The 26,368-nt window shown below is 43.1% G+C and overlaps 3 protein-coding genes across 3 annotated transcripts; 2 read left to right on the forward strand and 1 right to left on the reverse strand.

Annotated features, from left to right (window-relative positions):
• The first annotated feature begins 440 nt into the window (after positions 1-440).
• pgm3 (phosphoglucomutase 3) lies at positions 441-10,518 on the forward strand. Its single transcript, XM_083642712.1, has 13 exons — positions 441-492; positions 1,139-1,347; positions 1,855-2,039; positions 2,764-2,831; positions 2,992-3,125; positions 3,846-4,041; positions 4,712-4,869; positions 6,002-6,085; positions 6,183-6,281; positions 6,560-6,679; positions 6,905-7,027; positions 9,385-9,558; positions 9,718-10,518. The coding sequence occupies exons 2-13, from the start codon at positions 1,141-1,143 to the stop codon at positions 9,805-9,807; spliced, it is 1,638 nt and encodes a 545-aa protein (XP_083498838.1). The 5' UTR covers positions 441-492; positions 1,139-1,140; the 3' UTR covers positions 9,808-10,518.
• Positions 10,519-11,076: 558 nt separating this feature from the next.
• Positions 11,077-16,177, reverse strand: ngs (notochord granular surface; the record flags this gene model as incomplete). The annotated part of the gene is made up of 11 exons (XM_083642625.1): positions 11,077-11,170; positions 11,814-12,110; positions 12,343-12,467; positions 12,729-12,839; positions 13,055-13,165; positions 13,330-13,464; positions 14,000-14,095; positions 14,409-14,528; positions 14,776-14,925; positions 15,364-15,529; positions 15,981-16,177. 11 exons carry the CDS (start codon positions 16,175-16,177, stop codon positions 11,077-11,079), a joined length of 1,602 nt encoding a protein of 533 aa, XP_083498751.1.
• Positions 16,178-17,013: 836 nt separating this feature from the next.
• Positions 17,014-24,539, forward strand: ccnc (cyclin C). The gene is made up of 12 exons (XM_083643288.1): positions 17,014-17,153; positions 17,498-17,604; positions 18,009-18,093; positions 18,245-18,314; positions 18,503-18,554; positions 18,665-18,720; positions 20,582-20,617; positions 20,724-20,815; positions 20,936-21,003; positions 21,115-21,194; positions 22,330-22,448; positions 23,304-24,539. The coding sequence occupies exons 1-12, from the start codon at positions 17,122-17,124 to the stop codon at positions 23,356-23,358; spliced, it is 852 nt and encodes a 283-aa protein (XP_083499414.1). The 5' UTR covers positions 17,014-17,121; the 3' UTR covers positions 23,359-24,539.
• The last annotated feature ends 1,829 nt before the right edge of the window (positions 24,540-26,368 follow it).

Below are 26,368 nucleotides of genomic sequence, written 5' to 3' on the forward strand. Positions count from 1 at the left end.
GTGCCTTTGCGCTATGGGCCAAAAGGATGAATTTCCATGGTTTCACTTTGCATGACAACAGAGAGAACTGTCAACTCGTTTTACAGCCCATTCCATCTATTACCTCGGTGGAGTGGGCGGATACAAGGTCTGGCTGGCCCCAGGAAGCTTTCACTGGGAATGTTTATCTAAAACACCCCGACCGCGATGCACCTATTAAGCATATAATTCCCGACGGAGATGCACCTAACATAAAATTACATTACATTACAGTTGCCGTGTTTTTGGTGTCCACCATGTGTGGTTTATTCTGAAGGGAAAGCGCTGGGCTAGTCGGTAGAGTCACGCTGGGCGGACTGCGTCACGTGACATACTAGGAACTATCGTGCATTCCTTTATAACTGGGGACTGATAATCTGGAAGTACAGCCACGTCATCAGCAGACAGACAAACAGGAAGCGGTTCATTCAGCAGTAATATGTAGCTCAGAAGCTCTGAAGAAAATAGAAAACAGTAAGTGGAATGAAAACAAGTTTCTGCAATAACAATGAAAACGTTTGTTTGATCGCAATGTTCTATTTTGCAGGTAGTGCTAATGGCGTCATGTTGTGTTGTGTGTTAATATGTATTAGTAAGGTGAGATATGGGTGAGACTGTCTGTCATTCAATGGATATGATTCAGTTTATTGATCTTATCGTTTTAGTATGCTACAGATGGCTGATATACTTTGGGTGTTACTGTAAACTTCGCCCCTTACATATTCTTTGTTATTTTCTGGACAAAATTTAAATTGTTTGTAGTCCATATGCATTTTTAGCCTGAAGAAGGCTATCTTCATCATGTTTTCATTTAGCTCTTTGCCTACAACAGCTTACTGAATGTGCCAGTGTTTCCTCTACTAGAAATGTAATACCTAACCTTTCTGTTTGGATTAGCAATCAGTCAGGATTAATTCAAACTGGCTTTATCCAGGAGAGTTGTGAGGGGGGAACAGAGGGTTTTAAATAAAAAGCTGTGTTATGTATTTGTTATTTGAAATGTTTTCTCTGACATTTTATTTGCTTGATCAATACACTTTTACAGAACTTACACAGAGCCAAGTCCCAGTGGAGAGCCATTCAAAGTAAAAACATGCACTGTTTTTGTGTTTGGTTTCAGTTATGGCCCAGTTTCAGGATGTATCTCACAAGTCCACACTGCACCCGAAGCCCACAGGGCTGGTTCTGCAATATGGTACTGCTGGTTTCAGAACCAACGCCAAGCAGCTGGACCACATCATGTACCGGATGGGACTGCTGGCCACGCTCCGCTCCAAAAAGACCAAAGCCACCATCGGAGTGATGGTCACTGCATCACACAACCCTGAGGTGATAAAGCGAGTCAGAAATACTAAAGTAATAAGAATAAAGTAGTAGTAATAATAATAATAGTTGTCCTCACACCACTTTACCATAGGCTTTCTCTGATTCAGTCTGTATGCTGATGGCACTATGTTACTTTATTTTAGATGAAAGCCAGTTTTATTTTTGGTAATCAAGGTTACCTTTTCTAACTGTAAGCTTGTTTATTTTGGTCCCATAATGCATAGGAACATGAGTTGCTGTTGATTTTTCTGTTGATATTTTTATAGGAAGGCTGTCTTGTATTGATTTATTTTCATGTAAGCCAGCTATCAGTTTTCCTCTGCCTCTCTAATCTTCTTTCTCTCTCCTCCTCCACCTGTCTCTCTTCCCTCAGTCTCTCTCTCATACACACTTTCTCACTTTTGTTTTTTATTGTTCTTCTAACCATTTTTAACCTTACATCCTGCTTATGACATACATACACATGCTAATCATAATACTCCCCTTCAATCCCCCTCTGTCTGTCTGTAGGAGGACAACGGGGTGAAGCTGATCGACCCCATGGGGGAGATGGTGACCGTGGCATGGGAAGGCTACGCCACCCAGCTGGCCAACGCAGAGCAGGAAGATTTGCTCGCTGCTCTGAAGGACATTATCGAGAAGGAGGCCATCGAAATGAACCAGGAAGCAAATGTTTTTGTGGGCAAAGACACCAGGTACACAGTGTTTGGACATAATTTCATTCAGATCTTACCTAACAGTGTTTTCAACACGCTCACTGGATTCTACAGATACACACGTACCATCTGGCAGGTAACAGTGGGGTACAGTTAACTGATTAGCATTGCTACAAAGTCTCTTTTTATACCGTTACAAAATTATGAACTCTTACAGTTTTAGTCGTTTTCTTAGGCCATGTTCAGACTAGGAGGCCAAATCAGATTTGTGCACTTTAGTGACCTATTAATGACTTTATCCAGATTGGTTTTTATGAGTCTGGATGCTCCAAGTCTGATTTGTGTCACTTGTCCCAAACCACATATGGAGGTAGTTTCCAATCTGCTTTTGACTGATGTGTCTTCAGTGCGGACACACATATCCACCAAATCTGATTTGAACGTCACTCGCAATTCGTCATCAAATGCTTCTGCGCAGGAAAACCACATCACCAACGTACGTACTGTATTTACTGACGCCTGCATCATTACCATAGCAACCCATGCAGATATAGGCTGTTTAGGTCTGGACACACAGATCTGACTTGAAAATCAGATTTGTGGCAGTGCGGACACACTCCCAAATCGGATTTGGGAAACCAGTCAAGATAATGATGATTAATGACTTTATCAGCAAATCGGATTTGCCTGTAATATGAACATGGCCTAAGTGGAGCAGCTGTGTCCAACTGCAAATTAGCTACAATGTGTCCTCTAACTATAGGAGCAGCAGTGCCAGGCTGTCACAAGCAGTGTTGGATGGAGTGTCTGCACTCGGCGGTCACAGCAAAGGTAAGTTAATCATATAACTGGAATATCGTTAGTACTTAATTGTTTGCTGACTTGCTCTGTTTCATTATCATTGTTGTACATTATAAAAAAATCTTCTCTTCTCTCGTCTCATCTCTTGGCTCCTTATCCTTCCTTAATTTATTTCTGTCTGTTCGATCAGATTATGGCTTGGTGACGACCCCACAGCTCCACTACATGGTGTGCTGTCAGAACACACAGGGTCGATATGGGGCGGCCACAGTGGACGGATACTACCACAAACTGTCTCAAGCCTTCGTTCAGCTCACCAAGAATGTAAGAAAAAAACCGCTGTGAGCGCTTATTCATCTTTTGTGTTTGCATGGAAGCACCTGTTGTCTAATTTTGCACAAAGTTGCTTTATATTATAAGACAGGGGTGCCCAACCAGTCGATTGCGGTCTACTGGTCGACTGCGGACTGACCCCAGGTCGATCGCGTCAAAAAACGATTATTAAAAATATATATATATACAGTATATAAATAATCAAATAGAAATATAATGGAAGTACATGCAGTTGTTTTTAATTATGGATCATAATACAATGCAATTCCAAATGCACTTTTATTTTAAAAGTAGCCACACAGTGAGAAAAAAGAAAGTGAGAAAAAATTAATCATGTATTGGGGGAAAAAAGTGATGCATCGATTTAAGATGCATCGATAATCGTAATCGAATCGAATCGTAGCCCTCTGAATCGTAATCGAATCGTGAGGCCAGTGAAGATTCACAGCCCTAATGTCAAGTGGTCGTGGGACAACGAGAAAGGTTAGTTACTGCAGGCTGGAAACGATGTGTGTGAGTTTGCGATGTTGAAACTGGACTGGTAGATCTCGGGAGGCTGGCTACTTGAAAAGTAGATCTTGGGTCAAAAAAGGTTGGGCACCCCTGTTATAAGATAACCGGACCTCATTTTTTATCTATCCAACGATTTGTCCGTTGGTCTACCTACCGATCGCTCTTTCTCGTTCCCTCCCACCTTTTGCTCTCTGGAAGGTGCCGAACCGTACCGATGACCAGAAGCACCTCTCTGTGGACGGTGCCAACGGCATCGGGGCTCTGAAGCTGCGTGAGATGGAGGGACACCTGAAGGGGGAGCTGCAGATATCGCTCTTCAACGACGGCACCGGCGGAAGGCTCAACCACCAGTGTGGGGCCGACCACGTCAAGGTGCAGCAAAAAGCTCCGACAGGTGCGACTCAAAGCTCTCCAGACTTGAGACGGTGGCGTCGGTAGAACCCAAATGGCTTCTGATACTTTTCCGATACAGAATTAGAGAAAGCTTAACCCTGTATACAGGGAACAAGGTAAAGAAGAAAGGATGCATGTCGATTTACCTACTCACTATAAATGTCACCAAGCACATACTTTTGTATTGGCAGCTGCTATCGGTGTCATTGCGAGGCCGTGGCAGAATTGAATCAGTGTTATCACTTTTATTCATGGCCGTATACATATGTCTGTTCTTGCAATTCCAGATTGACTTAATGATGACGCATCTCATATTGAGTAATACTAAAGAATACACCTAATAGGAATTTGATACTCGTTTACATATTTAGTAGAGGCATATAATCATAAATAGACTGATGATATAAACAGTAGATATGATATGATATAATGGCCTTTGGTCTTTATGTGAAATCATAGATGCAGTGCTTGACCACTAGGTGGAGACTGTTGATCAACAAATTGCTAAAATATGGCTATATGTTTTTGGAAAAGGTAGGAAAGAAAGACACTTTTTAATATGCCACTTGAATCTCTCTCTCTCTCTCTCTCTCTCTCTCTCTCTCTCTCTCTCTCTCTCTCTCTCTCTCTCTCTCTCTCTCTCTCTCCTCTCTCTCTCTCTCTGTGTGAAGGTATTGAGATGAACACGGGGGAGCGTTGCTGTTCGTTTGACGGCGATGGTGACCGCATAGTGTATTACTGCTGCGACTCTGCAGGACAGTTTCATCTGCTGGACGGAGACAAGATCGCTACACTCATCAGCACCTTCCTCAAGGAGCTGCTCACACAGGTACACACAATGGATAGGCTCTTTAGCGAAGAAAGACACACACACTAGAGAGCTGCAAACCCGAGGGTACCCTCGCGGGCCCCTCGGGCGGGCCTGGCCAATACGGGCTGGGGCCTGGCTTTTTTTTTAAATGAATTGCTCCGAGCCGCCCGGGCCGCGCCGGGTTCGGGCCCGTTTCAATAATAAAATAAAATGAAGCTGTATTACTCGCTTTATTTTACACATCAGAGTGAGACCACGAGGAGGAGGAGCGCACAGACACGCACACACCGTCCCCACACACACACCCTCACCGTGACGTTAAGTCTGCCTGCCACTCCAGTCCACAATCCACGTCATGACATGTTTCAGTCAGCGTGCTGCCACTGTCAGCATAAAAAACAACAGCAAAACAAGCCGCATGTGTCCGTGTCGTGAGAGAGAAATAAGATCGATGGACATAAAACAAAGTTTGCGAGGGGAGAGTTAAACAGTCCCCACTGCAGTAGGGAAAGCTCATTTCAACCTGTTGAAAACGAACCCATCTACCATACATTGTGAGGACACTAATGTGACGTTATTCAATGCAGCTATAAACGGTAAGTCTGCTGTTTTAATTTCGATATGCTTGAGTGACATAATGTTTCAGTTTGTGGGCATTGTTGCTGTTGGCAATTAAACGATCGTGAGAGGGGGAGAGAGAGACTGCGGTGGTTGTCTTTATAGGCAACACAGTCTAGCAACGTTTTGGACCAAGGAGTTCAGCAGCGCGGCAGCATGCACAGAGAGGGTAAAGGTAAAGGTAAAGTCCCACTGATTGTCACACAATGTGTGAAATTTGTTCTCCGCATTTGACCCATCCCCTGGGGGAGCGGTGAGCGGCAGCGTGCGCCGCGCTCGGGAATCACATGGTGATTGGGAGAGAGAGATGTGTCATCATATCGTGATATTGATGTCGGGCCTCGCAATAGGCTCGGGCAATTAATTTCATAACTCATCCGGGCCGGGTCGGGCACGGACCTGCATGTCACGGGCCGGGGAGGGCCCTGGCCGAGATTTCAGGCCCGCGCAGCTCTCTAACACACACACACACACACACACACACACAAAGACTTGTTTTTTGATTTTGTTTGTTTGTATACATAACATATAGGCTGGCCTTGAGCTGAAGATAGCGGTGGTGCAAACAGCGTATGCAAACGGCAGCTCCACACACTATCTGGAGGACACTATGAAGGTAAGAACACACACACACACACACACACACACACACACACACACAGTGCAATGATAGAGGTTTTGAAATGCTCACACACCTTGTTTTGTGGCCTTAGGTAATAGTGACCTGTACTAAGACTGGAGTGAAGCATCTTCACCATGCAGCCCAGGAGTTTGACATAGGTGTGTACTTCGAGGCCAACGGCCATGGAACTGTGAGTAGACGAGACATGTGCACGCACGTGTGCACATACACAATCGCACACACACACACACACACACACAGACCAAGTAAAGCACCAATCATAAATCTTTCTCCGTGGATAGTGCCGTTACATGTATGTTCATGTATCTCATATACATATATTGTCTGTGCTGTGTTGCTATTTCTTTTGTCGTTGCTTTATTATTTCATTACTAATTGAGGGTGTTGGCCTATGGTGTGTTATGAATATAAAGGCCTCTCTCATGGTTGTGTTTGCGTTGTGTTCAGGTGTTGTTCAGTAAGACAGCTGAGCAGAAGATCCAGCAGCTGGCTAAGGACCCCAACTCCAACGATGAGAGGAAGAGAGCAGCTTTCCTGCTGCACAACACTGTCAACCTCATCAACCAGGTAGAAACTCATGCACACAAACAATCACAACCGCTGTATTATAATAACAGAATAATCTTTATACTCAATCTTTATACTCACCCACAGCATTGTTCCTAGACGTATGTGATGGACGATTATGCCATCATTGAAGTGATTTTTCCTTCCTGAATGACAATTGCATGGAGCAACGCTATTTTTGCGATTATTGATTGCCTGCTGCTTGGTCGTTTCTTCCTCTTGTAGACGGTGGGCGATGCCATTTCTGACATGCTGCTGATTGAAGCTATTCTAGCCATCAAGGGGATGACTGTCCAGCAGTGGGACGCCATCTACACTGACCTGCCCAACAGGCAGCTCAAAGTCAAGGTACGCGTGTGTGTTTCTGTGTCATGATGTATTGTAGTATAATAAATCTGATATTTGAATCATCCCTGCAGGGAAACACTCTTTTTCATTTTTGCCCTTCTCCAAAGAGGTCAGGGCGCAGGCTCCGCTACAGAACAGCACCCTTTAAAAGATTGTTTTTAAAAATGAATGGGTTGTACTTGAAGTACTTGATTTTTTTAAATTGGAAATGTAGCCCAAATTCCTCCGCTGTTTGTCTGAGGATAAGCACTTCACATCCTGAGGAAAACCTTATGATTGATATTTGCATTTATAGCACCAAATTGAAAATGAGATTTTCATTTCACCAAGATCTCTTGACTTGAAATCATGAGCAAAGAATGAGGCCTGTCTAATTTTGACTACCTGCCTTGCCCTAAAACATGCTACTTTAAAGTCCTTGAATTTCACCTTAAAGGAGGACTTACCTCCAAAACACTTTTTTTCAGCTTTTAACCAATATATATGACTTTGGGGGTGATGTGTGAAGAATTCTGGTCAAAATTTCCACATTTGACACCAAACTGTTGCCATTTGACCATTTGTATCATTTTTCAGCAGCATATCTGGCATAAGCGCCCTCTAAGGGTGGAACACTGCTTTTTTTTTTCTCAAATTAATGGGATATTAGGAACACACTGACGTCACAGTGTTCCCAAAGACTATGGGATTTCAAGATAATTACTCCCCTACCCCCCCTGTACCCTTTCGGCTCCTCAGAACTCCAAGCCTATTCCTATTGAAGTTTGCTCTTAAAATACTGAACCAAACGTCGTCAAAGTTGGCACATGTCTTAATTATAGTTAGTTTCCCACTGAATGTGTCACTACTTTATTAATATCTTACCTGGATGAGCTCGAATGATGATGTTTATATTATCAGTCCGAGTTGGAAGCACTGTCTCCAGCCCAGGCAGGCGGGAGCGGGCGGGAGAGAGTCGTACTGTAAACCTCATGCACTTGCCCCAAGCTCCGGGGGCGCGCGCAGCAGCAGCTGGGCTCTCTCGGACTCGGCCAGAGCAGAGAGAGCACAGTCTGACATTTCCGCGGCTATCAGTCCGACTTGGAAGCACTTTCTCTCGGCCAGTCAAACGGGAGAGTCTGCTCTCTCATGCACCCGCGGGGGCGCGCGCAGCAGCAGCACACAGCAGCAGTGAGAGGCGGGGGCTTTCAACAGTCTGACATTTCAGCAAACAAATCTCGTCGCAGTTTAGCGGACATGTAAAATATAACACTATACTACGACGTGACAACGTGACAAAGCTTCTCTAAACATATCGGCTAATATAATATCGTCACTGTGTACAAGCAACGCCAACTTTTCAGGAAATCAAGTCAGCAGAGCAGAGCGACTGGCTCTGTCTGTGTGTGTGCTCCTCGGGGGGATTTGCATGAGAACAGTCTGTGAGGAGGAGAAGAGCTCTGCCCTGCACTGCCTGCGCCCTGAGAGGAAAAATCAGAGGTGCTGCAACTTTTAACAAGAATCACGAAAAGCCCCAAAACGCAAATTAAAAACTGATTTCTTTGCGCGGTTTATCTCTAGTTAGATGAGGGAATTACGTGGAGAAATCTCGCATTGTGTTACCCCAGAGCGAGAGGTTTGTCCTATTGTGCGGTGTGCTGCTGTAACGAGCCCACGTCACTTTGCTCTCGTAACGTAGTTTGACACGCTGCCATAGAGATACATGCAGAAAAATAATTAAATTTCTAGTTCGCCACTGAATTACCAAATTGATATAACTTTCAACCATTTTGAGCAAAGCTGTTTCCAAACAGGCCACCAGCGTTGGCTAGTTGTTGATATTTATAAAGATATTGCCCCTCTCAAATAAATTATTTTTGAGGCAGTAGGCAAACTGTAATGGCGTCGATTTCCGAAAAAAAATCTTGACTTGAACACAGCCAAAGAGTCTAGTATAGACAAGAGCATATGTCATTTCTTGGTTTTTTTCCATAGGTATTTTCAAATCACTGTTCTGATACATATCTAGGGGGTTAGTCCTCCTTTAACATGAACATGAAAGCCATTGAAAAGTAATTGAATTTGATACAGTATCTGCATGTGGAAAGACTGGTGGTCTGGACTAGACCTGGTGGTTTCTTGCTAACAAAAGCGCCCCTCACCGCTGCCACAGACGCACTCGACGAGGCTTCAGCAGGGTGGATTCTTGCTTGAACATGGTGTCTGTGTAAAGTGTTCCTCTTGTCTTATTTTATGTTAGTCATTGTCGTTGGAGTAATAGATACTCGTGGGACATACCTTATTGACACCAGCCGCCGCACAGAAACATTGGCTGCTGTTATCCTAACCCAGCTGTAGTAAACGGCTCTGCTCTGCAGGTGGCAGACCGCAGGGTAATCGACACGGCGGACGCAGAGAGGCGAGCGGTGAGCCCGGCAGGACTGCAGGAGGCCATCGACAGCCTGGTGACGAAGTACCGACAGGCCCGCTCCTTCGTGAGACCCTCTGGGACCGAGGATGTGGTGCGAGTGTACGCCGAGGCAGAGACCCAGGTGAGAAGAACTTTTTCGACTTTTGTTTTCTCTTTCCGACATGTTTTCTGCCCTTGGCACTCACTCTCGGATAAAGTGTCATTATGCAAAAATACCTCTGGATGTGATTGCATCGTGAGTAATGCTGATGCTGTGCATATTATTGTGTTTGCGTTTTAGGAGAGTGCAGACGACTTGGCACATGAAGTCAGCCTGGCAGTACATCGCCTTGCTGGGGGAGTGGGGGACGAACCCAAACCTTTGCACTAGAAAAACTCGCACACAAACACTATGCAATGTATTGAACACTCGGTAGCGAACTGTGACCCTCAAGCCTGGGCCCTCTGGTCAGTCATGACTTTGTCCCTGGATTTAAGCTACCAATCATGACTTGGATTGTTCAGAACAATCCTGTACTTTTTAAGTGGGTGTTCCCCGTTGATAGCATCATTTTCTAAAGCCATGGTTGATCAACATTACCTTTTTTGGGGGGGGGTGCCAAATTATTTTATACTATAAATTACACTTGGTAGTATATTGTAGTTTTCGATTATTTGTATTTCTCTGTCATTAAGAAGAAAAGGGAGAAAATGAAGGGAGTCTATGCAACCTGAAATAATCCAACACTTGGCATGCTATTGTATCCCAAATACACCGGATACTACTGTAGTATGTGTGTGTAAAGTATGTCTTACTCTAATGTAACATAACACTACATGCATTATGAAAACATGAATTGTCTTCCTATACATAGCAATTATATATTTACATGAATTGTCTTCCTATATTATATAATTATATATTTACATGAATTGTCTTGCCAACAAATGAAGAGATTTCTTCTTACTAACTGGAACCTTTTGTGATTATTTAGGTACTTTTTCTGCTTTTTGAAATGGTGAAATTAAAAGTTTACATGGGGCAGTTGTATCAATTGTACTTCCTTGAACCTCAGCTGTAAAGATTGTGCTGCTAATGGTTTACTACCAATGAATAAAGGAGAAAGAGAAAAGTGTCTGTATTGTCATTAACCGTTATGAATAATATGACTTCAGTTTTCAAAAATAACACTTGACGCCTCCCTGTATCCACTCAAGGGATCCGGTTCTTCAATGGATGCCATTGATTCAAATGAAGACCAAACTACGAGCACATGATTGCTTGCTGTTTATTTTGTTGCTTTCAAAGAAACGATCCTGTCACACAGGAGGACTGAAAAGAGCTAAAGGCCATATAGGAGGCAGAGAGAGTTAAGAGCAGGCAGAGCAGAGTGAAGACACAGGACTACTTGGTAACGTCACATGACGTGAAGAGGCAGAACGTTACGCATTCCTTGAAACAAGCAGCCTCTGTGTTGGAAGTTGGATTTCCTCTTAGCGCTTTACAATGTGTTTTGTTCAATCCACACTGATTTTAAGATGTTTCAAAGCATTGGTATTCAATCTGAATACCACGACCTGAAACCATGGCGTGCAGTATACACACAATCATAGATGACGGTGAGGTTGTTAGCCCAGTAAGTCTTGGTGTAGAGACGGTCTATTCCTCATCTGTGTCATCGGCTGCTCCGGAAATGATGATGGTGCGCTCCTGTGTGTCGCTCTCATAAGTGTCCTCGTCTGTCTTAACTGTTCTGGGAGAAAAGGGCAACAGGTGGAGAAATAAGATTAAGAAATATTAGGTAACGCTTTAGAATACAGCCCGCAAATAAGCATGTAGTTATAGTATAACAACGGGGTTTAGGGCTGTAGTTATAGTCTAACAACGGGGTTTAAGGAGTGTACCGTAGTTATAGTATAACAACGGGTTTTAAGAAATGTAGTTATAGTCTAACTACGGGGTTTAAGGAGTGAAAAAATACTTTAACTAGAGGGTAACAAGATCTGTACTTATAGTCTAACTACGGGGTCGCGGGCTGTATTATGAAGCAGGGGACAAATGTTTGTACTTATAGGCTAATTATGGGGTACCACACTATACTTACAGGGTAACTACGGGGTTTAAGGAGTGTAGTTATAGTATAACAACGGGGCTTAAGGAGTGTAGTTAGAGTATAACAACAGGGTTTAAGGAGTGTAGTTATAGTATAACAACGGGGTTTAAGGAGTGTAGTTAGAGTATAACAACGGGGTTTAAGGAGTGTAGTTATAGTCTAACTACGGGGTTTAAGGAGTGTAGTTAGAGTATAACAACGGGGTTTAAGGAGTGTAGTTATAGTATAACAACGGGTTTTAAGGAGTGTAGTTATAGTATAACAACAGGAGAGTAAAAGTCACCTGATGAGGAGAGTCTTCCTCTCAGACATCTCAGTGGCCTGCTCATCTGTGCTGAGGTCTGTCTGGCTCTCTGATGATGCCACCTCCACCACCCGCGGTGGTGGAGCAACCGGGGCTCTCTCAGCGTCGCTGCTGGGGGCGGGGCCCGGCGCTGCAGCCGCAGGAGGGGCGGGGTCAACAGGAGCTGAGGCTGAGGCTACGCTTATGCTAGCACTGGAAGTGATGGATCTTCCACTTAACAGAGACATGCTATGGACCATGGTGCTCAGACGGCTGTCCTCCCCCTCGATCAGCTTCCTGCAACATAGCCACACATAGGATATGAATGCTGCATATAACAACAACAACAACAGGCTGTGTGCAATCATGCTGTTATATGGTTCCTACAAAATAGAAAGATTCAAACAACCAGGGACACTGTTCACATTTGATACTTTTATCTAAAACAATCACCCTTACAGATTGTAGAACTGCCATGGTGTTTGGCTCTGCTAGGCTTCACCCCCGCCCAACACCAGTGGCTGCTCACCTGTAGGTGGTGATCTCAATCTCCAGGGCCATCTTGACATTCAGCAGGTCTTGGTATTCCCGCAACAGCAGAGCGATCTTCTCTTTGGTCACCCTCAGTTCCAGCTTTATCACCTCTATACGCTCCTGTGGAATAGAATAGAATAGAATAGAATAGATTTTGGGGGGATAATTTGAGGGGAGTTCAAACTCTATGGATAACCAAAAAAAGACTTGACATTATACTTCATATTAATTAAGAAAATTATGAATTAAGAAAGGCTGATATCTGTTTTGGGTGGTGCTCATTAGATAATTGAATTTCCAGAGCTATTCCAGATGAAAGAAAATCAAAGGAGCGCCCTGTTTTTCCACTAACTAATCAGTCACATGGGTCAGTTCACTTGCCTCCAAGTCATCCTCCTGCTTCTTGTATCTCAACACTGCATCACGGATCTGAACCTCCAAATATTCATTCTTTGTCTTCACTGCCTCCAACTCACGCTCCTTGCTGAGAATCTACACACATGCGCGCACGTGCAGGCATGCACACACACACACACACACACACACACACACACACACACACGCACACGCACACACACGCATTAATGCTAAGGAGAAGTGATGCCGTCTTTGTTGGTATAATCATCAATGGAAAATCAATCAATTGTATATTTATATAGCAAATCATAACAAGAGTTATATCAAGGCACATACTCGTGCATACTCACATCTTTCTTGTAGCCTGCAATTTCTTCTCGCACACTCCGAACACTCTGAACGTGTTGGTTAGACGCGTTGTTCAGGTCCTGGAACTTGGTCTTGTACCAAGAGTCCATTTCCTGGTGGAAGCACAAACATGCTGAGTGCTTTGATGATGGATTGTGTAATAGCTCTGTGTTTATTAATACTGATTATTGTAGTAACATGTTGACAGGCATGAGAGTGCCAAAAGACATGATTTGATTTGTTTGAACATGATGTGGTGCCATTAGCTCCAGCGTACCTGCAGGTTTTTGGCGGCGATGCAGTCGTACTGAGACTGGATCTGCCTGAGAGCAGAGGAGAGGTCTGGGAGGCCGAAGGTGAGGTCCACCTTGGCCGATGATGAATAGAGCTGCTGCATCAGCTCCTCGATTTCCTTTCAGTGGGTCAGAAGAACAGTCGTGCCTCAAACACCTTTTGCCAAACACTGCGCGGTCTGCACTTCAAATCAAGTTTATTACAAGCCTGTTGGTCCATACTCACTAACCAGCTCTGCTTGCTGCTCATATACAATAATACAACTAATAAATGTGAAGGTGACTTTAAAAATATAATTTAGAAACGCAATGTTCTGCTGTTATTACCTAAGCTGTTTATCCCAAACTACTGCCATCACTCCAAACACAACTTTAACCTCCACAGTCTCCTACATATCCTTCACACTGTGCAGGTAATTGGTCTGTTTACATACTGACTCATAACAATAATTACCAGCTCATTATTACTGAATGGCATGCCAGCTATTGACTCATCAATACAGCATAAACAGAGGGTGGAGACACACACACACACACACACACACACACACACACACACACACACACACACACACACACACACACACACACACACACACACACACACACACACACACACACACACACACACACACACACACACACGCACGTTACCTCCTTGTGAACCCTCTGCAGGAAGGCCAACTGAACCTCTAGGTTCTCCAGCTGCTTCTCCAGTGCAATGCGTGCTGAGGTGGCTCTATCCACATCCTGTAAAACAGATATCCACATCCTGTAATATATGTCCATAGCTTTATCCACATCCTGTAAGTCAGATATCCACTTCCTGTAAGACAGATGTCCATAGAATCTGGATGGTTGGGTAAGATAATAGTCCTTTGTGCACATACACCCTCAGCGATGTGATACAATTTTACTTTTACAGGAGAGAATCCGTTACGTTAAGTTGTGTACCTGCAAGTTTTCTAAATTCACAGCTACACAGCTAGAGTTTTCCTGTCTTTGTCCTTACTATGTTTGAAGTTGTGAAAAAAGCCAGACTTTTGTTTGTGCTCGGTCTTACCGGACGGAAAGCCTCAATCTCCAGCTCAGCCTTCTTCCTAGCCCCCAGAGCCTCATCGTACTTGGCCTTTAGCACTGCCAGCTGGCCTGACATGGCCTCCTTGGCCACCACAGCCAGGTCCTACACAGAACAGAGACACCGTGGTCAAACAAGCAACGGTCACATGGAAAAATGGAGCCGATAATGGAGTGGCATGCAGCATGAAGGTTACTAAAAAAAGACGGTAACAAACATTGTGAAACACGTCTGGCCTTTAAAATAGTCAGAGCAATAAACCAAACCATGATGTATGGATGTCACTGCATTTATAAATAGAGCTTATCATATGTTGTGTTCATGAGATATGACCCCCCCCCCTCCCCCTCACCCTCTGGACCCTCATTTGCTCGGCGATCCTGTGGAGTTCCTTCAGCTGAGACTCGTACAGCTGCCTGAGGCCTGATGATTTGAGAAGGCGCGCCTGCAGAGCCTCGATCTCAGCCTCCATCATCTTGTTCTGCGACTCCAGAGTACGCACCTACAGAGGGGAACACAGGAGATACAGGCCTACATGATGATTAGGACCTTCGAATGCCAAGCATGACAGAAGTAAAGTTACTATACTGTTACTGTAGGGATGGTTTAGGTTTGTTTTTTTTCAGCGCTAGAGGTTTCTGGGTGGAGACAGGCTGAGAGGGGAGGTGAGATTGCAGGATTCAAAATGTAATGAAACAACATTGATATAAATTGAATTAAAATAAAAAATAGCAATCGAGAGAAGTGACAGTGTATGTTACTGAGACCTTAGGTGTGGCATTTTTACCTCAGGCATGGCTACAAGGCAGAACTGAGGTATGACAGCCAGTGCACAAATTTCTGTGTACGTGTGTGTGTGTGTGTGTGTCGTGTGTGTGTGTGTGTGTGTGTGTGTGTGTGTGTGTGTGTGTCGTGTGTGACGTGTGTGTGTGGCCCTTGCCTTTTCAATGTAGACTGCCAGACGGTCATTGAGGGCTACCATCTCCTGCCTCTCGCTGCTTCGAGTCGTCATGAAAGCCTGGTTCTCCGCTGCAGCCGCGTCCAGATCCAGCTTCGGCCCGAGCCCCATGGACATGCCGAAGCACAGCGATCCCATACTCGCACTGCTGCAGGCAGTACCAGAAATGAGGCATCCATTTGATCAATTTTTAATTTTTATTTGATTAAGGGAATAGTGATTGAGCCGCGCTCTTGCAGCTACATCACCGACTTCAACTGAGGACTATTGGGGTGATAAGCGCTTTGCTCAAAGGTGGAGAGACAGGTTATTCATTCACTTTGCCCTCACAGGTGTTCCCAGACAGTCTGGGATTAACCTGCTATATATCCTGTTTCTGTAACCTCTTTCTCTCACATCACAAATCAATTGCATCATCACTGATTACAGATCATTAACTCATAATACCAATGTCTAAACCATTTTTTTTAACTGAATGGCATCAGATTTAGGAAAAGAACAAACACTCTTCTGTTTATATTGACTAAAACAGGGGGTGGATTTAAAAGTCATTGAAAAAATATGAATGAGTAGGTCCAATCATCATCCAGGTGACCTACCTGGTGATGCGGGACTTGTTGGAGAGGGACCTGCGCGCCATCATCCCTCCGCCACGGTTATAGCTGGCCGACCGATGGCGAACCTCCCTGCGGGTGGGAGAGGGACTGGACACCCGGACCTGATAGAGAACAGGTGTGGCCACGGTGCCCTCGAAATGACGGCGGTAGGAGGACATCCTCTCTGGGCTGCGGCTCATGTTGACCTGCCTGTGACTTCTGCAACTTTACTTCACTGCTGGAAACCGGTGGTCACTCACATCTCCAGCCGGTGGGGTTCTTATATAGGCCCTTCCTGCTTTACCCAGCCCTCCCCTCACTAGTGCAGAGGAATGTTGAGCCTCCCCAGCCAAAGGATGAGCTGTCCCCACAAATATCTATCAAGGTTCCGTCAAGAAATAAGGTTATTAAAATAGACGGTTGAATGAGTCTGTATCCATTTATGTCTGTCATTTTATTTAAATGTATAGGCCCTAATGGTGAAATCCTCATCTCCATATCCTGCATACACAATTGACTGTATGGATTGGACATATAGATGAATTAGTACTTTAATGTGGCCTTGGGTCTGTGGACCAATTCACTAATGTCCACACACTATACATTTAATCATATCAACCTGAGGCGGGGCCTGTGCTGTGTGTGTGTGTGTGTGTGTGTGTGTGTGTGTATGTGTGTGTGTGTGTGTGGCATTATGTAGTTCTCTTTTTTATGATGTGATCACAATGTGTGGTCATATCTATTCTTAACATCGCAGATCATTGAGATTAGATCATCATGGGTGCACTCTGCTGGAACACGTTGCACAGCATCAAGGTCAGTGAAAGATCCACCCACCTTCCTTCCATCCATCCATCCATCCATCCATCCATTCATCCATCCTTCCATCCTTCTACTGAAATTGTGAAAACAATCGGATAGTATTTTGTTATCAAATACATATGTGAAAACTAATAAGAACATAGCCTACTACTCGTCTACTTACCGGAACAAATGTTTCGGAACCTTTCGGCGGAATTTTCTGTTCTTCGCCGGAGTGGATTTGACGTCGCTCTCATAGTTGACAATTCACTTTTCTTCTTTCTTCTTTGTTGGAAAAATACTATAATTTTAAATTGTACTCTTCTACCTCAACTGCTACGATATGGCAGGGAATTTCTGGCAGAGCTCCCACTAGTAAGTTTTCATTCGATATTTGACACATTACGGGTTTATTTTGTAAAACACCTTGTTTGTTTTGAGGCCTAGGCGTGTGTTTTGCAGTTAAGCTAAGGCTAGCAACGATGTAACAGAGGGAAACAAATATTGAAATGCAAAGACAGCTTTAAAAGACAATAGTTATTACGTTTAACGTTAAAATATAAAATATACTAGCTTTATGTCGGGGGTAGATTGATAGCTGTCTTGGTAAAGCGTACGGCTAACTAGCTTATCTAACGTTAGCGTTAAACTTGCCTTGTTTGCAAACTGGTCAGTGTAGCTTTTAGTAAACGTCAATGACCTTTTCTGTTGTTGTAAAGTCTGCAGTGGGTTCTGGACAAGCAGGACCTGATGAAGGAACGCCAGAAGGACCTGAAGTTTCTCACAGAAGAGGAATACTGGAAACTGCAGATATTCTTCGCCAATGGTACTTAGACTTAAATTTTGTGTAGCCTGGGATCCTGCTAACTTCACCCTCTGAATATGTTCAAAGTTGAGAGAGGCAGCTAAAAGTGTATAATTGGAGAGGTGTCATTATCTGATGTTGGTGTGTTATTAACGTAGCATGTTTCTAAAAACGTTTATAAAGTGCTTTATAAAATGTTTTTAAAGTGCTTTACATACAATAAAACAGTGATGAGGCAGTGGTGGAAAAGTACCACAATAATAAATAGAATGATGTTAGATATTTTAAAAAAAAAGTATAAATAAATGAAATGTTTAAATAAAAGGACATAAACTGAAATAGTGAGAATCAGTTTATATATTGAAAAGTAAAGTCTAATGTGCTCTGATTTTATTTTTGATTCTTTAACGTCCTGTCCGTCTCAGTCATCCAGGCTCTGGGGGAACACCTGAAGCTGCGGCAGCAGGTCATCGCTACAGCAACTGTCTATTTCAAACGCTTCTATGCCAGGTAAGTACGGAGCTTGAGCTACAGTAGTGTGCAGTGTGCCCTTGTTCCAACACTTTGTTATTGTAGCTCTTGCTAGGTTGTAGGATATTTGCACTCAATTTGCAACTTTACTAGTAGAAAAGCTTGTAACAGTTTATCTTTTTGTTTGCAGGTACTCCTTGAAAAGTATAGATCCAGTGCTCATGGCTCCTACATGTGTTTTCCTGGCTTCTAAAGTTGAGGTATGGGAACTTTTGTGCTGACAATGAGACCACCATTTTATTTAGAGCATCTCAGCCAAGCATGGTGACGTGTAAATGAGATAAAAATATTCTGTCTCAGCTTTCCATTTCTTTTGCCTGCCTCTTATCATTGTCATAGCTTTGCTGTGTTTGCCTGATCTGAGCTTACACATCTATGTCTCCTCCAGGAATTTGGAGTTGTATCCAACACCAGGCTGATCTCTGCAGCCACGTCTGTATGTAAGTGACTTGAGAGATTCAGTAGAGAGTAGTGAGTTTTAGTTACCAATTTCCTATACATTTGAAATGTGTGGGAAACAATAGAATGAATTTGCTTTTTCCTCAAACAGTGAAAACACGATTTTCCTATGCCTTCCCAAAGGAGTTTCCTTACAGAATGAATCACGTAAGTAAATGCTACTGCAACTATGTGCTTAAAGCATTGGGCAGCATAATCCCTCCACCTGGCCTAAAGCTACATGTAATTAACTAATTAATCATGTGAACCATATGCCAGTGGAGCAGCTGTATCGGCGAACGAGTACACTGCTTATTAATATTGTTTTCCTGCTGCCTCTGCAGAGTTATTTATGCATTACTACGCTACATTACAGCATGCTATGTGTATCACAGTGTCGCCATAACGGCGTCTACCAGTACGCGAGATTCCACAACTAATGTTCGCACACCTGTGATGAAACTCCCGTTGCCGTGGGGGATGGCTTTGACTCTGTGTGTGTGTGCGTGCCTTCATGCTGCCCTGCATCTCTCATTTTGGTGTCAAGTGGTTTAGATGACTGGCAGCTTTATTTATCCGCTATCGCCACAGAGTTGCCAGGACATTACCAGGGGCTGTCCTGACACCCCGCCTGTCCAGAAAGCCGTGTAAAGGATTATTTATGCCGCACCAGTATGGAGGGCTAAAAAGAGGGAGTGACTCACCGTGGAGAATAAGTTGGCAAGATGCTGTGACCTCTAAACATACTCTTTTCATCGACACATCCTGTCATCTACTCATTCTGTTAATCTATAGTGAGAGTGGGTGTTGGTGGTATGGCGAATTGACTTACGGTATAATGACTATGATGTGATTAATCATTATTCAGAAGAGGAGAGGAATACCTCATTTCATTTGTTCATGCGATGTGTGAGAAGTTCTTGTGATTGGTCAGTGGAAAATTGGAATGGTTTGTGAATACATTGATCAATTTTTTTCCATACAGATCCATTTAGAGCTTCCAATAGGTGTAAATCTGAGCTGTGGCCAGTCACTGAAAACAATAATAATGTATATAAATGTACATGCAGGGATGCAAACTAGTCACCTTTAGGTGACAGTTAGCCTGGGTAAACCCATCCCCCACGTGACCTGCTCTCAGACCTGTTCTCAGTCACTAGTGACTGGGAACTGAGAGAGCAGGTCACGTGGGGGCTGGGTTTACCTAGGCTAGGTGACAGTCACCTTTTTGATCCCAAAATAGGGCACTTAATTGAATGATTTTGAGTGGTTTTGTATCTGCCTTGGTATCCGTCACCTTTTTCACTCTGGTGAGTTTGCATCCCTGTACATGCATCACACACCATGAACACGAACATGGACAGACTTTCCTTTCTCCGCAAATAAACCACTTATTTTTTAATTAGTTTAAGTATGAATTGCCCCACCGGGTGCCCGGGAGATTCCCTGCCCTACCAACGCTAGGGTCGCAGGTTCGAACCCCCGTGTTACCTCTGGATTGATTGTTTGGGCATTCATACAGGCACAATTGGCTGTGTCTGCGTGTGGGTATGTGTCCTGGTCGCTGCACTAGTGCCTCCTCTGGTCGGTCAGGCCGCCTGTTCGGGTGGATGGCAATTGGAGGGAATAGCGTGATCCTCCCACGCGCTAAGTCCTTCTGATGAAACTCCTCACTGTCAGGTGAAAAGAAGCGGCTGGCGACTTCACGTCTCGGAGGAAGCATGGTGCTAGTCTACAACTCTCCGAGGATCGGCAGAGAGGGTGGAGCAACGACCGGGGCAGCAGGGGGAATTGGCCACCAGTACAATTGGAGAGAAAATCTGTAAAAAACAACAACAACTTGTAACTGTATTTTTGTACCTCAAATGGTCTAATGCGAATTTACATGTGAGGGGCCTCAATATCCCGTTTTATTATAGATCCTAATAAGAACTAGTCATCATCAGTGTTTTCATCTTAAACAGGGTCTGTATCTGGTTTGACATGCTGCATGTTTAATACCATCCCAACTTGTGTCTCTTCTCAACAGATATTAGAATGTGAGTTCTACCTGTTGGAGTTGATGGTGAGTGGAGAGAGCGGTCTCTTTGCTACTTAGAAACTAGGCTGTGATTGGGTGGGATGGTGGGGGGTTGACTTATTGATGATGTCATGTAATATGTGTATTTCAGGACTGCTGCTTGATTGTGTACCACCCCTACAGACCGCTGCTGCAGTATGTGCAGGACATGGGGCAGGAAGACATGCTACTGCCCCTGGCCTGGTATGATGTCGTCTGTGCACGTGCTTATGTGTGTTAATGCATACCATAGAAACTCGCATGGAAATAGTATTTATGGCAGTGTTGCTCAGTTTCTTTGCTGCTGTTTTCCTTCTTTACTAGGCGAATAGTGAATGACACATACAGGACAGATCTGTGCCTGCTATACCCGCCCTTCATGATTGCCCTGGGTAAGATCTGTCCCCTTTGCGTTTCTCACTGCAGCCACATAATGTCATTACTGACTCCACATAAGCTCTGTTAGATGAAACCTGATCAGTCGTCTCCTCCTTCTCTCGTAGCCTGTCTGCATGTTGCCTGTGTGGTACAGCAGAAGGATGCCAGGCAGTGGTTTGCAGAGCTCTCTGTTGATATGGACAAAGTAAGACACTGGCCTCCACTGCATTGTAAAACTCACTCTAGGGATAATTGAGGTTGAGACGGATGCATTTGACATATGGAAACCTGTTCTCTCATGATGTGACAAGCGTCTGGTGAAGACAAATAGCCACCGAAAAACTCAAAATGTCAATGTGCCCTTTTACGATGAAGTAGACGGTTACATCATATAAAACTCCAGTCTTCTGCTCAGGATGGATTATATTTTACCAAGAGAATTACTACATATTAAAGCTACAATATGCCACGTTTTGCTTTGAGGCAGCAAAGTGTAATGCTAGTCCTGCCGTAGTTCATCCCCAGTTGGGCAAGTTCACAGCCCAGAAGTGTCACTCGTCTTGATGGGCTGTCTGCCATCTAACGGCGTCTAGCCTGAGGCTGAGAAGCCGCCATCGTTAAAGCCACCACAGGCTTTGAAGAAGCTGAATGCTGAATGTGGGCAATTTGCATTGGGGAACCAAAAGCCCAGTTCCACGTGTGTTTTTTTAACAGGTCTTGTCTGTTTAATGTTTAATGCACTTGATCGCCACAACCCAGGTCACTGCTGACCACGCCCCTTTGACACTCACCCACTGCGTATTGTTTGCCCCAAAACCTCCCAAACATCATTGAAAAGCCAATGTCAGGCAAAGAGGGACATTTACTCTTGTATTAGTTGTACGCACAGGATCACATACACAGACTGATATATATGGTATAATTTGTCTTTTTTATGACAATCAGTTTGTTAGTTGTACTTTGTCCACAAGGGAAATTCACTTTGTTCAAGTCAGTACAAGGAAAACAAGACGATACACTGTATAAAAAAGTGGATAAGATCGCACCATACAAAAAAACACATTAAAGTATGAAGTAAGAATGCAATCTGATCACAAAAGACGCATGTTATTGCCAGGTGTAAATGGCCTCAATGTGTTGTTTTAATGTGAGAAAAGTTGCATATCGCAGGTTTAATGCAAAGAACAATCAATTCAAAGCAGACAAGTCGTTTGAGCCAAAAGAGAGCCATTTATACTTAGTGACTATTTTCACGCATTTGAGAGCCTTGTTTGATGACTAGCTGTGGGCTAATGTGAGTTATCTTGTATTTACCTACCTATGCTTTGCTTTCTGTCTAGATCCTGGAGATCATCCGTGTGATTCTGAAGCTGTATGACCAGTGGAAAAACTTTGACGATAGGAAGGAGATGGCTGCTGTGCTGAACAAGATGCCAAAACCAAAGCCTCCTCCTAACAGGTACATCTGACTTAGTTATGTACTGAATGTCTCCTCTGTCGATGAGTACATTTTGCATTTCAGAGATTTTTGACAACTCAAAATGTTCTCAAATATTTCAATAATGTAGTTGGGGCATTAAACCATGTGCAAACAGCATAAAGATGCATTTATTAATACGTTACGTGTTTGATAGACAGCTCTTTGAATATTTTACTAGGGGTTCCCAGAGGTTTCTATTAAGAAAAAATGGCAAAAGGCATTTGAAGATCTATGTTAAAAACCACCAAAATTATTATATACCAATATAATACCGACTAATACAGATTTGTATTTGTAGTTTTGCAATTCCATCTACAGGTTAAGTTGTTTCCACTGATTACGTTTCTCATGGTAGGTATGCACGGTGCAGCTTTGGCTGTTTAGAAGAGGAATCACATTCCAAAGATAAAAAAAATCACTAAATGTATAGGTTAGCCTATGGCAATATTTTGTACAGTATTTTCAAAAAGATTTGAAGAATAACTAAATGAAAAGTCAAATGTAAATGCATGCAACCAACCTCATGGGTCCCATAGCACTCTTGAGGTAAGACGCCTTTGTCCAAAAGAGCTAGTGTTAGGTTAAACTGCAGTGACTGCGACTAATAACACATTTCCTTCAAAGAGATTAAGTAGTTGTGTTAAACTAAGACTTATGAATGGTTTTGGCTAAACACTCCTGAACTTCAATTAAGTTCAGTTCAAAGACATTAATAATGTCTTGATGATTTTAGTGTTTTATTAGCACTTATAGAATGCCTTTAGCCCCGCCCATTTTGTCAGTGTACTGAGCCTCAACTTACCATCTCCCTCTGTCTCCCTGTGCTGCTTCTAGTGAGAGTGACCAGAGCTCCAACGGGAGCCAAAACAACTCCTACAGCCAGTCCTAGGCAGTGCAAAACAACTCCTACAGCCAGTCCTAGGCAGTGCAAAACAACTCCTACAGCCAGTCCTAGGCAGTGCATGGGGATCCACAGTGTCGATGTAGTGAGGATGGACCTTTTTTGTACAGCGTAACCTTTGTGATATCGGTTGGGGGAAATCACAAACTTCAACTGACAGACGACAATGTCCCTTCTCCTTTCACTGACCAACCCGCCCAAAATAGAGGGCCATTTCTTCGCACGCTCAGTCCCCCCTCTCTGATCACTATGGGCTTACGAATGCCAAAATGCCTGCATTGACCAGCCCCAATTGGTGACAACAGGAAGTTGTGTTGGGCAAGACGTGGGGAAGAGGGGAGCTGAGAATGTGGGCGAACCAATCGGAGAACTTGGGGGTTTACAGCTATACAGTATGATGGCTTGTAAAAAAGGTTGAATGGCATCGTGATGATCCTGGCATCCTTGAACGGTCTCGGGGAGCAAGTAATTTGATATGGAGCTCCGTGGGATTCGAGAAAACTTGATCACTATAGTACTGTGTGTGCGTGCGTGCGTGTGTGTGTGTGTACATGCAAATGCCCAGTCTGGGAGGGTTTTCATTCCTCAGGGACTATAGTATTCCTCTCTACAGGTTACTGTAAGATGATTTGATCGTGTGTGTGCTGTTAGAAAGCGGATCTGATTGGGTATCAATCTGTGCAACTGTGATGTGATTGGATACCCTGCCGTCTGCAGTCTGTGCAGGTTGCTCATGGACTTTGGCAGGAAAATCCCAAGAGAGAATGCAGGCTCCTCTTAAAGGTAGATATTGAATATCTGAATCTACTGTGATGAGCACCCCTCCTCCCTGCACCCCCTTTCCCAGTTGTAAATAGCTTAATCATTCTCTCCGCCATAGCTTTATAATTCTATTCATTTGTTTTATCTTTTTATCTTTTGCTTAATAACATAAAGTTGCTACTTGATTATGGAAATAATGACCTGGTTTAGCTAAGTACTTGTGCTTCAGATGAAAGTGCCCCTCTTTGTTTTACTGTCATGTTTCAGATTGCCTGCTGCAAAGCTTATTCTTAATTTTATTATTTGTTTTTTTTTACTTTCTGCATTTAGATTTTTTTTTTAATTCAAAGTTTTAATTTTTTACTAGTCATGTTTTTTTTTTTTGCAGTGCTGTCTTAAAGGCAAAATTTCAGTTGTACATTCGGATTCTTTGTGTGCACTTCCTATCATGTTACATGATAGGGGAGGTGCCCACAAGGAACAATTAGATACATTATGTATTTAATCATTAAATTGTGGCAATATATGTGTGCATATACCTGTAGATGTCTATATATTTTTGTGATGATGTAATATAGTAGGGGTTGTGTGTGGCTGTATTCAGAACAAGGTGGTTGAATGCCTTAGAAAATAAAAGCTGCTGGTTAAAGAAAAAACCCTTCATACAAGCACACTGTCCCTTTCAGGGGAACTATAACACGTTTTTCAGGGGGGATTCATTTTTTGTTGGGTGCATTATAAGGTTGTTTTTGCCTCACTGGCTTCCCCTTTATGTCATCTCTGTTGCTGTTAGGAAAATAACAGGATAGGAGTGTAAACGGCTGACTAAAGACCACCTGCATTTCATTTTCTCATGTTAATCCTCCGCTGAAAGGGAAGGAAATTAGACACTGAAGCCACTGAGACAAGTTGGTCTGCTTTGCCTTCTGCCATTTTCTCCCCCTCAACGGCCTCCATCTGTTGTGTTACTGTTCACTTGAGTGGGTGGAATAAAGGGCTTTACCCCACTGAACTAGATCTTTTCTGATTTTTCAAGTATTACTTGAAATTGTACGTATAACATTTTGGAAACTCTTTTGTGGTAATAAAATGTATGTTGTGCAGATCAATGTGGTTTACTGCCTCTTGATTTGTAATAACATGGGGAGTTAACGGGAATATCCTAGCAGCCTGTGTAACCTACAAAGTCATGAACTTCAATGCATGGCCAATACACTGGCTGTGTTAGGACCCCTAGCGGTAGCTTTAAATAATACATAACTGGTTATGTGTTGAGATAACAGACCTGTAGGCTACATTTTTATTCAATGGGTCAGTAATGTATAAAAGGGGTATCCTATAAAACCGTAAAAGTGAACTATTGTGTTTATGATTCAAAGAACATAGGCCCTAAGTATATACTGACTCAGAGCCTGTATTTACCATTGGTTACCTCTAGGCGTTGGTACCAAGAGGTACAGTCTCCTTGACGTAACTTCAATTGTATGAAGTCAGCAAAGGAGAGCAGCAATAATACCGGAAGTCAGGGAAATCGCCTTTCAAACTAAGTGTTTGTCAGTTGCGTGAACAAGAACAAAAATGTAGGCTACCAAATCTTCAGGAGAGTCATTTTAAATGGAGTGAAACAGTTAAAATTTAGATTATAATTTGTTATGGTGCATTGTGTTTTCGGATTAAAATGATTATTTCCTCATATTTGAGGCAAAAATAATGTAGGCTATTAGTCGTGTCACAGCCATGGGTTAAAATCATACTGTATAAAGAATGGACTTTTTCCAAAGTTGTGTGTAGGCCTTTTTGTTTTGTGATCGAGTCTTTCATTGTGTATTTATTATTATTGGTGGTAGTAATATTTTTAGGCCAGGCCTACAAAATATACAATAGGGCAGGCTATGGCATCTTATGTGTTTTGTTATGTGAATTTAATCTGGCTTTTTATTTTTGTTTTAATTATTGGTTTAATTAGCCTACTCTGCCCTTCAGCATTTTATTGTTTCTACATTTTCTTAATGTTTTGTTCATTATTTTATTTAAATGCTACTATTTTCTTTTATTTTCTTTTTTAATCCAGCACTTTTCAACTCTGTTTTGATGCACCATAATTAAAGGTTGTCACATATTACTAGAGAATAGGCCTACAGATTTCCAATATTCTACTCCTCCAAAAACATACACAGGCTTTTACCAGTGCGTTTATTTCGAAAGCGGTGACCGGAAACCCTATTTTTGTTCTGTC

This window comes from Poromitra crassiceps, assembly GCF_964638095.1.
Source record: "Poromitra crassiceps genome assembly, chromosome: 9".
In the NCBI taxonomy this organism is placed as follows: domain Eukaryota; kingdom Metazoa; phylum Chordata; class Actinopteri; order Beryciformes; family Melamphaidae; genus Poromitra; species Poromitra crassiceps.

Coding starts and splice junctions, on each gene's coding strand:
- pgm3 (XM_083642712.1), top strand. CDS start 1,141: ATGGCCCAGTTTCAGGATGTATCTCACAAGTCCACACTGCACCCGAAG. Junction 2,832..2,991: donor ACTCGGCGGTCACAGCAAAG/GTAAGTTAATCA, acceptor CTGTTCGATCAG/ATTATGGCTTGGTGACGACC. Junction 3,126..3,845: donor TCGTTCAGCTCACCAAGAAT/GTAAGAAAAAAA, acceptor GCTCTCTGGAAG/GTGCCGAACCGTACCGATGA.
- ccnc (XM_083643288.1), top strand. CDS start 17,122: ATGGCAGGGAATTTCTGGCAGAGCTCCCACTA. Junction 18,094..18,244: donor TTCAAACGCTTCTATGCCAG/GTAAGTACGGAG, acceptor TTTTGTTTGCAG/GTACTCCTTGAAAAGTATAG. Junction 22,449..23,303: donor CCAAAGCCTCCTCCTAACAG/GTACATCTGACT, acceptor TGCTGCTTCTAG/TGAGAGTGACCAGAGCTCCA.